Source organism: Schistocerca nitens, chromosome 1 (genome assembly GCF_023898315.1).
Source record: "Schistocerca nitens isolate TAMUIC-IGC-003100 chromosome 1, iqSchNite1.1, whole genome shotgun sequence".
NCBI classification, from domain to species: domain Eukaryota; kingdom Metazoa; phylum Arthropoda; class Insecta; order Orthoptera; family Acrididae; genus Schistocerca; species Schistocerca nitens.
The window spans coordinates 354,367,695-354,381,199 of NC_064614.1; the positions used below are offsets into that span (position 1 = coordinate 354,367,695).

The 13,505-nt window shown below is 40.0% G+C and overlaps 1 protein-coding gene across 1 annotated transcript in view; it reads left to right on the forward strand.

The window, feature by feature from the left end:
• The window catches only part of LOC126247999 (protocadherin-like wing polarity protein stan), a 368,259-nt gene that overhangs the window by 214,198 nt on the left and 140,556 nt on the right, over nucleotides 1–13,505 (forward strand). Inside the window, exons 25-26 of the mRNA XM_049948622.1 lie at nucleotides 11,139–11,338; nucleotides 11,486–11,695. Coding sequence (XP_049804579.1) covers nucleotides 11,139–11,338; nucleotides 11,486–11,695 — 410 coding nt within the window. The remainder of the gene's footprint in view (nucleotides 1–11,138; nucleotides 11,339–11,485; nucleotides 11,696–13,505) is intronic.

Here is a 13,505-nt window from a genome sequence, read left to right on the forward strand (position 1 = left end):
AACAATATTATTTAAATAGTTACAAACGAGTGCTCGGTCTATTCTGTAATCTGCATGACTGTTGTTCAGTCAATATGTTCAGTGCTACGCACAACCCGTACTTCATTGTATCTTACGTATTGCTCTATAAAGCACTATGTCCCATAAAGCGTGTTTGTGCTTACTATACTATGAGTGAGGGTTACGTTTTCTCCGGATGTTAGTTCAATGGAAAGTCACCCAACAAACATCTTGATGGGAGAAACACTCCAACGTGTCATTGCTCGGCAGCAAACTTTCACGGAACAACAGCTAGTACTCACCACTGCTCTCTATCAAGTGGTCTCGTGGTTACACCAACATTTCTAGGTTTTTTTTTTTTTTTGCGTGTCCAATGCAAACCTTTGTAGTAATTTTCTTTCTTTCCTGGATTTTGCCGCACATTTATCATTGTTGTACCAACTTGCACCTTTGTAAGAACTGGCCAAGTTGTTATTTGATGAAATGTGCAAGCTTCTCTCAGCATGTTACTGTGACAGAATGAATGTCATTGCAACTCATTTAGAATTTCAGCATTGTCAGAAACAACTGTACCAGTCTTACAAAGCCTGGGCTGCAGAATTCCACGGGTTCAGCCATCATTGTAAACTTGTCGCTAGTACCCATCACGAATCCTCCTCTGATCACATGGTGCATGATGTTATTATTTGTGTGGACTGGGATAGGGAATTCTGTGAAAAAGCACTTCATTGTGAGAATCGAACGTATACAGATGTGCTCAGTATAGTGCAATCCTTTGAAGTGTCACAGGCCACAGCCAGTCAGATTGTTGCCTGGGGGGAGGTATCAGAAGTTGCTCAATCAAACCCTGTTAGGTACACTGCAAGTGATCAGGATGATGGGGAAGCTGTTGCAGCTATACAACTTTCAACTCAGCATTGCATGGGGTTGCATCGGTTACAGCCACAGCAACAACAGACTGCATCACAACATCAGCAACAAGCCTCCCCCATCTTGCCTGTACTACTTCATCCAACATGGTCATGCTGTGTGCTCTAATCATTGGGCTCTTTCCAACGAGTGTCGAAAGAAAGGCCACATTGCATCGGTGTATAACTCCTCTTCAAACGTGACTGTTACAGTATTACTGATGGACATTAACTGTATCTTTACAATAACATGCTGTATCTCTACAATGACTGTCTCAGCAAACAAATTGTTTGTTGACTTGTGCATGTTCAATAAACCACTAAAAATAAAATTGGACGCAGGAGCTGCAGTGACTTTACTAAGTGCACAAATGTGCATGGACTGGGTTCCCATCCCCTCACACAGGTTTCATGGACGTTTGTTAGGTACAATAAACAGCAGTTTCCGATCCTAGGTAATTTCTCTTCTCTTGTCTCTTACAAATCTGTTGTTCACATTCTCACTGTCCTTGTTGTGGGTCGTTTGCATACCGCAGATGTGTTTGGGTTAGAAAGCATTTAACCCTTTCATTTTCTCCATTGGCAGTGAGATAAATTTAGTTTCAGATCAAGTTCGGTATCAGAAACTGGAGTCACTCTGCTCTGAGTTTTTGTCTCTGTTTTACCCTGGGCTTGGTTGTGCTACCGGTTTTCTTGCCCACATTACTATGAAAGAGTTCACCTGCCCTTGTAAATTTTTTTTCCTGTGCACAGCAGGTGCTAATCATGTTGCGTGACTCTGTTAAGGCCGAATTAGACCATTTGATGTCGCTCGATGTCTATTCAGCCTATTTCTTCCTGTGAATGGGCTACACCACTAGTCATCATTAAGAAGTCAATGGGTAATCTTTGCCTCTGTGACGACTTCATTGTCACAATTAATGCACAGTCCATGATAGATATGTGCCCTTTGCCCCGCCATGACAAATTGCTCACAAAATTATTGGGTGGCCATTGCTTTTCCAAGATAATTTTGTCAGAAGCGTACCTCCAGCTCCCTTGGATGAGGCCTCAAGGCACCTTCTCGTTGTCTTTACGTTGTTTGGCCTATAACAATATCAAAGCTGGCATTTTGGCATTGCTAGCTCGCCCACAATTTTTCTGCATTTTTTTAGAACTGTTGACAGCCCCTATGCTCGGCTGCATAATTTACCTTGATGGTATTGTTGTTTCGGGTTCTTCTACCAAAGACCACCTAAGAAATATCCAATCGTTGTTTTCTGTTTTGAGTCTGTGGGTCTCAAGTGCAATCTTGCCAAATCTCAGTTTTTTTCACATGTTGATTGAGTACCTAGGTTTTGAGGTTTCTCAGACAGGTGTCAAGCCATTGTGTCACCCTGTTGATGCAATTGTAGCTTTATTGTGGCTGACCTCCATTATGGAACTGCAGGTAAAGGACATATGTAAAGTTGCGTCCTACCATAAGTTTTCACCTGATGCTTCCACTATTGCTCAGACCCTGTATGTGCTTGTGTGTAAAAATGTTCCTTTTTTTTTGTCCCCAGCGTGTGAATGATCGTTTGCTTTGCTTAAATCTAATCTTCACTCTGCCCCATGTCTGGCCACTTTCAGCCAGGTCAGCATCATATGTCGGCTATAGATGCCTCTCAGCACAATCTTGGCATGGTGTGGCACGCAAATAAGCAGACAGGTCTGAACAACCATTTACTTATGCTTCTAAGACTTTAACTCCCACTCAGCAGCACCCCTCTCAGATTGAAAAGGAGGCTTTAGCGATTGTGGTTGCTTTCAACAAGCCCCATGTCTCCTTATATGGTTCTAAGTTCTATTTAATCATGAATCAAAAGCCATTAGTTGCTTTTCTTAACCTTTTGGCTTCCGTGCTGGACAAGGAAGCACATTGTTTGCAGCAGTGTCCTCTCTTCCTCTCCCATTATCATTATCAAATCCATTACTGGCTGATGTTGCAACATGTCAGCACAGATGCTTTGTCTTTTTTCCAATTGGGCTGAACCCAGCTTTCATTCAGGATGAGTTGCTTTGTTTCTGTTTAGGTATTGAAACCAGAATGTGATAGTTTACCCATCACTAGTGCCATGTAACCATCGGACATCACCAAGGATCCTTTACTTAGTTGGGTCATTTCTTCCAAGCAGCACAGTTGGCCAAAAAAACCTATGGGCCTTGCCTCGGATCCCTAGAATGATTGCGTCTCCCTCCAGCACCACCTTTCTGTGTTTGATGGGTTGTTTTGTTAGCTATGGAGGATATTGTTCCTCCAGTTGTAATACCCACTTCCTTATGCTGTAATGTACTGTGGCTTCTGCATGTCTATCATTGTAGGACCTCTCACACCAAAGCTTTGGCCTGCCAGCATGTGTATTGGCTGGGCATAGACAGGGTCATTACTTGGCTTATTGCTGTTTGCACTCATTGTGTTCAGCAACTGTGGCCCCATGGATGTCTTTTACTCTGGTCAACATTGCAGCAGCCATGGGAGTGTCTGCATGTCAATTTTGCTTTGCCCTTCCTAAATAAATATTGGCTTATTATAATGCACGCCAGTTCCAAGTGTACTTGTGTGGCACGTTGTCTGTCCTCGTCTGCGACAACCACTATTTCAGCCCTGTCTGAGGTCTTTGCAATTGGTGCACTTCCGTATGCTGTGGTTACCAATAATGACTCCCATTTGTTTCTTGAGAATTTGATTTTTTTGTATAGCTAATGGTGTTTGCCAGCTCACAACTCCCCCTTTTCAGCCTCAGTGTATTGAACCATTGTGATGACATTTGCTCTCTTTTTATCTCTTCGTTGACTGTACTCAGTGCATTGCTACACAGGCTGTAAAATGGGTTCTGGAAGTACAACATTGACTACTTTGCCGACAGGTGCACATTTGCGTTTCACAGTACTTTACTTTCACTGTTCACAACCCCACAATAATACACAGTTATATGGCCAGTGCACTGTTGTTTAACCTTCAATAAACCTCATTAATAGGTTGCAGGCTAGCATCCACATACTGCTACAATAGTTTCCTGTTGAACATCAATGAGCAGTAAAAAACATAACCACATAGTCCACAGTTCTTTCAGAATAATCAGGTACGTATGGAACAGACACTGTCATTGTTTGTGTAACGCTTATTTCACAGTTAATTTGAAGCATTGTTGTTTTAATCAGTACAGATTTCTCGTCTGAAACTCGGCCGTGGACTGACTGCCTCTGGACCAAAAAACAGGCCCTTATACAGGGTGTTACAAAAAGGTACGGCCAAACTTTCAGGAAACATTCCTCACACACAAATAAAGAAAAGATGTTATGTGGACATTGCCCGGAAACGCTTAATTTCCATGTTAGAGCTCATTTTAGTTTCGTCAGTATCTACTGTACTTCCTCGATTCACCACCAGTTGGCCCAATTGAAGGAAGGTAATGTTGACTTCGGTGCTTGTGTTGACATGCGACTCATTGCTCTACAGTACTAGCATCAAGCACATCAGTACATAGCATCAACAGGTTAGTGTTCATCACGAACGTGGTTTTGCAGTCAGTGCAATGTTTACAAATGTGGAGTTGGCAGATGCACATTTGATGTATGGATTAGCACAGGGCAATAGCTGTGGCGCGGTACGTTTGTATCTAGACAGATTTCCAGAACGAAGGTGTCCTGACAGGAAGACTTCGAAGCAATTGATCGGCGTCTTAGGGAGCACGGAACATTCCAGCCTATGACTCGCGACTGGGGAAGACCTAGAACAACGAGGACACCTGCAATGGACGAGGCAATTCTTCGTGCAGTTGACGATAACCCTAATGTCAGTGTCAGAGAAGTTGCTGCTGTACAAGGTAACGTTGACCACGTCACTGTATGGAGAGTGCTACGGGAGAACCAGTTGTTTCCGTACCATGTACAGCGTGTGCAGGCACTATCAGCAGCTGATTGGCCTCCACAGGTACACTTCCGCGAATGGTTCATCCAACAAGGTGTCAATCCTCATTTCAGTGCAAATGTTCTCTTTACGGATGAGGCTTCATTCCAACGTGAGCAAATTGTAAATTTTCACAATCAACATGTGTGGGCTGACGAGAATCCACACACAATTGTGCAATCACGTCATCAACACAGATTTTCTGTGAACGTTTGGGCAGGCATTGTTGATGATGTCTTGATTGGGCCCCGTGTTCTTCCACCTACGCTCAATGGATCACGTTATCATGATTTCATACGGGATATCTACCTGTTCTGCTAGAACATATGACTTTACAAGTACGACACAACATGTGGTTCATGCACGATGGAGCTCCTGCACATTTCAGTCGAAGTGTTCGTATGCTTGTCAGCAACAGATTCGGTGACTCATGGATTGTTAGAGGTGGACCAATTCCATGGCCTCCACGCTCTCCTGACCTCAACCCTCTTGACTTTCATTTACGGGGGCATTTGAAAGCTCTTGTCTACAAAAAAAAAAAAAAAGTGACATGTTCCACATCCACGAGGATCTCCTCAACACGGATATATGGAATGAAAAACTAATCTAATCTAATCTCGACTGCGGTACCAAATGTAGAGACTCTTCGTGCTCATATTGTGGACGGCTGTGATACAATACGCCATTCTCCAGGGCTGCATCAGCGCATCAGGGATTCCATGCGACGGATGGTGGATGCATGTATCCTCGCTAACGGAGGACATTTTGAACATTTCCTGTAACAAAGTGTTTGAAGTCATGCTGGTACGTTCTGTTGCTGTGTGTTTTCATTCCATGATTAATGTGATTTGAAGAGAAGTAATAAAATGAGCTCTAACATGGAAAGTAAGCATTTCCGGACACATGTCCACATAACATATCTTCTTTCTTTGTGTGTGAGGAATGTTTCCTGAAAGTTTGGCCATACCTTTTTGTAACACCCTGTATACCCTCACAGTAATAGGTGCTGAAACTACACATTGTTCGAAGTTAAATTTACATAAATTACAATTGAAACTTAACTCATTAAATTAATTGAATAAATTGAAAAAAAAATTCCTATTAACAGTTTCTTCTACTATGAGGTTTAGGCCAAATTATTTGTTTAAATGATGAAATTAACAGGTATCATTATGTAAACAATATTTTTGACACAACTGTTAATTACTTTGGAATTAATTAAGGGCTGGCTTTGCTAGCATATTTTTGAATAGAGCCAAATAGATCCTTAAAGAATACAATTAGTTGTTCCTCCAAATGTTTATAATTAATACAGAATTTATATTTGTTTATACATCAACAATAGAATTTAAGTTACGAAACAATTACTGATTTCACCCTATAACAAAAGATACTAACTAGGAATAGTTGGTATAAATTAGAAAATCAATTACATACTTAAAACTATGCACAAAATTAGATCTGGTGTTATATTCCTTAAAACGGAGGGTCAACCTTTCTCTATTATGTAAATGCCGAATATTATTACGTATGTTAATGGTAATTAGTTAAAATTGAAAAAACAAATTTAAGTAGGCATCTGCCAAAACAAGAGGGGAAGTAAAAATATCCCAGCTTGCTTTGTCACAATATGGTTTGGTTGTTTAAAACTCAGATGTGGAAGTATGTATCCAGCAGGTCCCCTGAAAGTGCTTTAGACTAATTTTTGAGTTCATCAATTACACTCGGGTGGGGGACAAGAGCCCAGCAGACCTGCTACATGGATGCCAACCACAGACCTCCCTTCAGTTGCTACATTTGATGCCTTGGGAAACCAATGCTTTCTTTTTTTTTCCTCTTTATTTAGTGTTTTTATGTATGTGGTTTTCCCACCCAATTGAAGGGAGGAGCGATGTACCTTCCCTCATGATGCGCACGATTACAGAGATCGCGCGTCCATACAATTCACAGGCCTGCTTACAGAGGCCACCTGAGTTGGCCCCCTGGTGCGCTCTGCTGAGCTGCCAAAGAAGCAGTATTATTTGAATTATCATAAACATGTGCTTGGGCTGTTCTGTGAATAGCATTACTGTTGTCCAGTCAATGCGTTCAGTGCTACACACAACCTGTATCACTGTAATATTCTCTAGACTGTTTTTTCTTCTCTTGTATAAACATAAAATATAGTTATGGTGCATCTGTAACCTCCTATAGATAGATAGAATTAGGTACCTCCTTCTGGATGTTTGCAAACTCTTGATCACCATTGAAGCTAAGTGTAAAGTGGTAAAGGAGCTCACGAGGAAAATGTCAGATACAGTTTGCTTAGGAATTAAAATGTGCCACTTCAAAGAAAAGTGAGATATTTAACATCATAGTTTTTCTATCCATCCATTTTGCATAGATATTATCCAGAGCAATTTTTCCAGTAGTTTTCCCTTATTTTCGTCTCTCTCTCTCTCTCTCTCTCTCTCTCTCTCTGTCTCCCCACCCCCCCTCCCCTTCCTACGGTATGTCCATTGTAGATGTCTTGCTTGTCTCTTTTCTTCAACAGTGACCTTGCCCCACCTTTGTGCCACTCCTGGTCTATGGCACATTTTTATTCTCTGGACCAATGTCAGTATTTTTATTTACTCTTATGTAACCTGTTCAAATGAAAATGTTGTTCCTTTGGTCAGATTCAACTGTTGCTACCACTGCTGAAAGAGAGATGTCATTTGGGGATAGTTCACTTTTTTTCTTTATATATCTATGCTAAACTAGTTTGGCAGAACAGAAATGAGTTCAAAATAATGAACATGGTTAATACAAGGGGACAGAGCAGAAAAGATAATTCATTGCATTGCCAATATCTGTTTCTTTATATGATTTGACACTTCTCGATTAAGCTAGAGTTTGTTCACATTTATTTTGAATTTCCATCTGAATTCCAAATTTTGATATTCCCTCCATTAACAAAGTTGTCATAGCTGTCAGGAAAAAAACAGAAAAAAAATTGAAATATTGTTTTGAAATAGTGATCTCGTAGTAACAATTTAGTGTCATTGCTCAATTTTGATTAGATGTATTTTTTTTCTACAGTGTACATTACCCTTTTTCCCCCCTAGAGTAGAAATAAAGTAACCACATTGCAGAATCGATTGATTGATTTTTTATTGGTCCAGCTTTATCGCACTACATAAATTGTACAACTGTTATTGGAAGGTCAAAATGAGGACACAGTTATGTTTAATATCAACTAAAAGAAGTGAAAGTAATTAAATAGGTAGATATTCCTATGATATAAGGTATCAGTAACTATTGAAGTTCTGGTCAAAAGAAAGTTACAGGAATACACTGTATCAGCAAGATCATTTTTTTCATTCACGCGATCAGGCCCAGAGGACCGCGCGCCACCACAGTTAGAGCTCTCCATCCGTCTCTGTCTTCTGCTATCTGTCTCCAGTTTTCCGTGACTCCCAGCTGCAACAGGTCTTCTCTCACTCCATCGATCCACCTCTTTCTAGGTCTTCCCACTGGTCTGCTGCCTGATGGGATCCAGTCCATTGTGATTTTGGGCCATCTTGTTGCCTCCATAACAACATGTCCAGCCCATTGCAGTCTTTTGCTTCTCATCACTCCCAAGATGTTAGGCTCCTTGTACAGCTCTTCTAATTCAGTGTCATGGCGTCTTCTCCATTCTCCAGTAGTCTGATCTCTGACTGGTCCAAATATTTTCTTGAGGACTTTCCTTTCAAATGTTAGCAGTCGCTTAAGGTCTTGCTTTCGAGTGCTCCAGGTTTGAGAACCATAAAGTACTACTGGCATTATTAATGTCTTATACAACCGTAGCTTTAGTTGTTGCGAGACACTTCTACATTTTAATATAGGGTCTAGAGAGTGATATTATCTGTTTCCCGCCTGCAGTCGTGCTTTTATCTCTGCTTCAGTTGATGTTACTTCTGTAAAAAATGATCCAAGGTATTTGAACTCTTCCACATGTTTATACCTGGTGTTGTTCACAATTAAATCTTGAGACTCCTGGATCTTTCTTCCTATGGTCATATTCTCTGTCTTTTCAGAGCTAATTTGTAGACCGATCCTAGCTGCCAATAACTCCAAGGTCTGGATACTTCTCTTCAGATCTTCTTGTGTGCATGCTAATAGTGCAATGTTGTCTGCATAGGCCAGATATGTAATGTGTTCATTACCAATTTGAATGCCCTTGATGTTTTCTTTGTTAAAATCCCACATTACCTTCTCAAGTGCCAGGCTGAAGAGGACAGGTGATAGCCCATCTCCTTGGCGTAATTCTGTTACAACTTGGAAGCTTTCTGTCATTTGATTGCCTACCTTAACCTTAAGGTTTGTGTCATTTAGGCATACCTCTACCAGTTTGACCCACTTCTTTGGTATACCAAACTCTGTCATAGTTCTAATCAGGCTAGGTCTATGTATACTGTCGTAAGCCTTCTTGAAGTCTACAAACAGGAGATGTATCTCTCGTCCGTATTCGTACATTTTTTCACAGACCTGTTTTAGGACAAAAATCTGGTCCGTGGTTGATCGCCCTGCCTGGAAACCTCCTTGGTATTCTCCAATTATGTCTGTTGCTATAGGTTTTATTCGTTCTAATAGGCAGTTGGAGAAGATCTTATAACAGGTGTTGAGTAGTGCTATGCCCCTGTAGTTGTCACATACGGATTTGTCTTTCTTTTTATATATGGGGCATATCACAGCTACCTTCCATTCCTCTGGTATTTCATGTTTTACCCAAATTTGCTTGATTAGCTTGTGGATTTTGAAACAGAGGATTTCGTCTCCAGCCTTGAGAAGTTCAGCAGGAATACAGTCCTCACCTGGACTTTTACCATTCTTAAGGTTTTTAATCTGGTTCCTTATCTCTTCAATGGTGGGTGGAGGATATTCTGGGTCTACTGTTACTGGTTCATCAAACTCAAGTAGTTCAGTTGGTTCATCAGAGTTTAGTAATTCTCTGAAGTATTCCATCCATCTTCTTCCAATTTTTTGATCTTCTGTTAACATTCTTCCATTGGCATCTTTTATGAATCTGTGTTGATGGTATGTCCCTCCTTTAAAACTTTTCACTTTTCTATAAAGTTCTTTATACCTATTTCCATGAAAGTCTTGTTCAGCTTCCTCCGTGATACTTTTAACATATTTTCTCTTTGCTTTCCTCAATGTGGCTTGCATCTGCCGTCGTGTTTCTTCAAACTTCGATTTTTCTTCTTCTTGCATATTGCTTTGTATCCACAGTAGTTTGGCCCGTTGTCTCTCCCTGATAGCTCAGCAAGGTAGTAGGCAAATTGAAAATTAAGTACCTATTCTTATAATTAAATTTTTAGATAATGTTTTTATTAAATAATCAGAAATTCTTTTACAGGCTAGAAACAATGATTTGTTAGAAATGCATTTAATTTGATTTTGAACATTGCATGTAGATTGGTTTGATTAATTTTCTCAACAGTTACATCATCAATAATTCGAAGCAACTGGAAAAAAAAAATTGTCCCTAATGATACTGTTGTTGGGACATATACATTAACCTACCATTCCTTCTTTGTTTTTCTGAAAATGCAGTCACTAATTAAATGAATAATATTTATGTCTCATTCAGAGGAGCCTCAGCATACTTGGAGCCTGTTAACATGTATTTAATACAATGTGTAAATGATTGACAGTCAAGAATAACTTTGTAAGGGTCTCTTTGGTGTGAGCTTAACATGCTTGTTCATTTCAAAAAGTGTCTTAACCTTAAAATAGTGGTGAAAGTGAGGGGTCACTTTCATGACCTGTGAGAGGGAACTTGCAAGCTTGATCCATACTGTCTGAAAGAGATACGTAGATAATAGACTGTAGTTAAAGACCATCACAGAGCGGATGAGAAAATCATTTCTCATCTGCTCTGTGATGGTATTCTCTCAAGTACAGTTTATTAACTATGTATCTAGTCTATTATCTCTAACAGTTATTCTCCAAACTGTACTGTTCATTTAAACTAATGTTCATTCTCAGATTTCAGTGAACTGTATATGAACTTCAGTAGATGCAGAGAACATTCTTTAAATGGTTCATGTGCGTGTGTTCATGTATCTTTAGTTGCACCTTTGTATTCAAAAAGTTTGTTGAAGCAGCATTGTTAATGGTCTGGAAATCTTATGTGAGAGTAAGTAAATAATATAAAAGGTTAACATACTTCTGCTGTTCTTGAAACTCTACAGTCCACAAATTAGGTTGAGTGAGTGTATTAATGTTGAGTGTAAGGTTGTTGCTCATGGTTTAGATATCATTTACATAATTTTTTGTCTCTTGCATTGTAGTGGTTTACGACGGTTGCCCTCGGAGTTTTGCTGGTGGTCTATGGTGGGAACGCACTAAGTTTGGACACATTGCTTTAGAATCATGTCCAAGTCATTCACAAGGCAAAGCTTCTAGAGCATGTGATGAAGAGTTGGGAGGTTGGCAAGAACCAGATTTATTTAATTGCACATCAGACCCTTTCCTCGATTTGCGGAAAGTGGTATGTCATTAATTTTACACTTTTTAAAGAAATTTTTAAAGTAATTGTCTGTTTGTACCAAAATCATTGTGGCAATTCTAAACACATTTAATCAGAGCTGCTACAAATTTATAGTACTGTATTTTCATCATGTCCTGCACTTTACAGCTGATGCAGCTAGAGGGAGGGGACTTGAGTGTAACAACATTTGTTGCAATAAAAGTTGCATCTGACCTACATCGTGCAACCAATAAAACAGAGATGTTGCATGGAGCAGATGTCCTCATATCACAACAGTTGCTAAGAGAGCTTATGATGCATGAAACTAACGAAAATGGTCTTAATCTCACACACAGTCAAGACAAGGATTATATCAAGGTATTCTACAATTACAGTTTTTGTGTGAAATTGTGGCTTTGTTGATTAAGACACCTGTGAGATGTTTGTTGGTGAGTCAAAAGAGAGTGTACCTGTTCATTAAGTTATAATTTCCTTTGTTCTCCAAGTAGATGGTAATCCATACAAGTTTCTGATTTGGTTACATGAATAATCTTTGATTTCACTGTCAGTCCCTTTGAAGCTGCATGGACTGGCTGATTGACAATCTTCACTCTTTGTAATGTCGATTGTTTTACTTTTTGGGTAGCTATGGACCACAACAAACTTACAACCATTAGGACAAGTGAAACTATCTGGCAGATAAAAACTTTGTGCTAGACTAGGTCTTGGACCTGGGATCTTGTCTTTCCTCCAGCTAGAGGAAGGGGACTTGGTTGTAATAACAATTGTCACAATGGCCATTCGTGGCTCTTGCTGAGTGAGCTATCCAGGCACGACTCATCCTCACAACTTTACTTTCACAAGTACATTTATCTACCTTCCAAACTTCACGAGGGTTCACTTGCATACCTTGTGAAACTAGTGATCCATTTCCTCTGGGAGTACTAGTACTGCAAGGTATGTAGGAACATTTTTGTGATGATTGGAAAGTAGGAGAGACGTACTTACAGACGAGGAGCTGTGAAGTTGTGCATCTGGCTCCAGGATCCTGCACAACCCTCAAGTTACCTTCAATAGAGAAGAAAAGCACTGGACACCCATACATGATACCAGCCTAGGGCATGACTGATCCACCTCCCTACTGTGGGACTGTACATCTGAGACATGTGTTGGTATCTGGCCAACTGCACGCAGATGTACGATGATCATAAGCCATCGGACAAATTCTGCACTTGTCTACAAAGAGAACCCGACTCTGTTGATCAGAGTTCCATTCTAAATCTTCCCTTGCCCACCCTCTTCTTGCACCATGATGCTGCAGCGGTTGAAAGAATACTGAGAAAAAAGAAAAAAAAAAGGTTTAAATAAAAGGTTGGAAAGTTTGGGGTTTGCTGCCAAGTTGTTATTTTACTGTCATATTGTTTTGACTACTATCCCTAGTCATCTTCCTCAGGTTCTCACCATTTGGGCTGCAACCCATGGGACACACTGAATGCTGCCCTGGGGCTGTTACAGAATGAAATCATAGCACAGTATTTTAAGATGAGCCAAAAGGCCATGTGAACCATATATAAGTAAGAAAACAGTTGCAAAACAGTGCAACTCAGCAAAGAATGTCCTAATAGGCACTAATCTACGAACAGAAGGGGAATGTTGATCTGTTTTCATATGTGGTTTAAGCAGTCAGAGTGCTGGCTCTCATTCTTTATTTGACTTGAAGCCTTCACCCTAGTTAATTAAAACATGCCCAATTCTAATTTTGATTGTCACCTTTATCACATTTTCCCAGAAGTGTGTTACCTGCACCACATTGCTGCTATGTTCATAATGCATTTCATGCTCGCAGGCAAGGCTGTCTTATGTGACAGGCAAGTTTGCTGGTTACTCGAGTTGACTGTAATTCTTGTGTTTGTCATATATTTGTTCAATCATTCTTATAGTCTCTCCATCATATTATATGATTGTGATATGTTGTATAATATTTGTTATGGCTTGGCATATCCTTTTGGCTCTTCTTCACATTTTTATCAGATTTTTATTCTTTAATGGCCGTGGGAAACAAATTCTAGGATGTTGTGTCCTGTACACAGTTTAAAGCCAGGAAGATCACAAGCTATTCAAAGTATTAGGGTGATGGAATCTGTTTTTGAACATTTTACCTCAAATGATTGCTTAAAATTGTGCACTT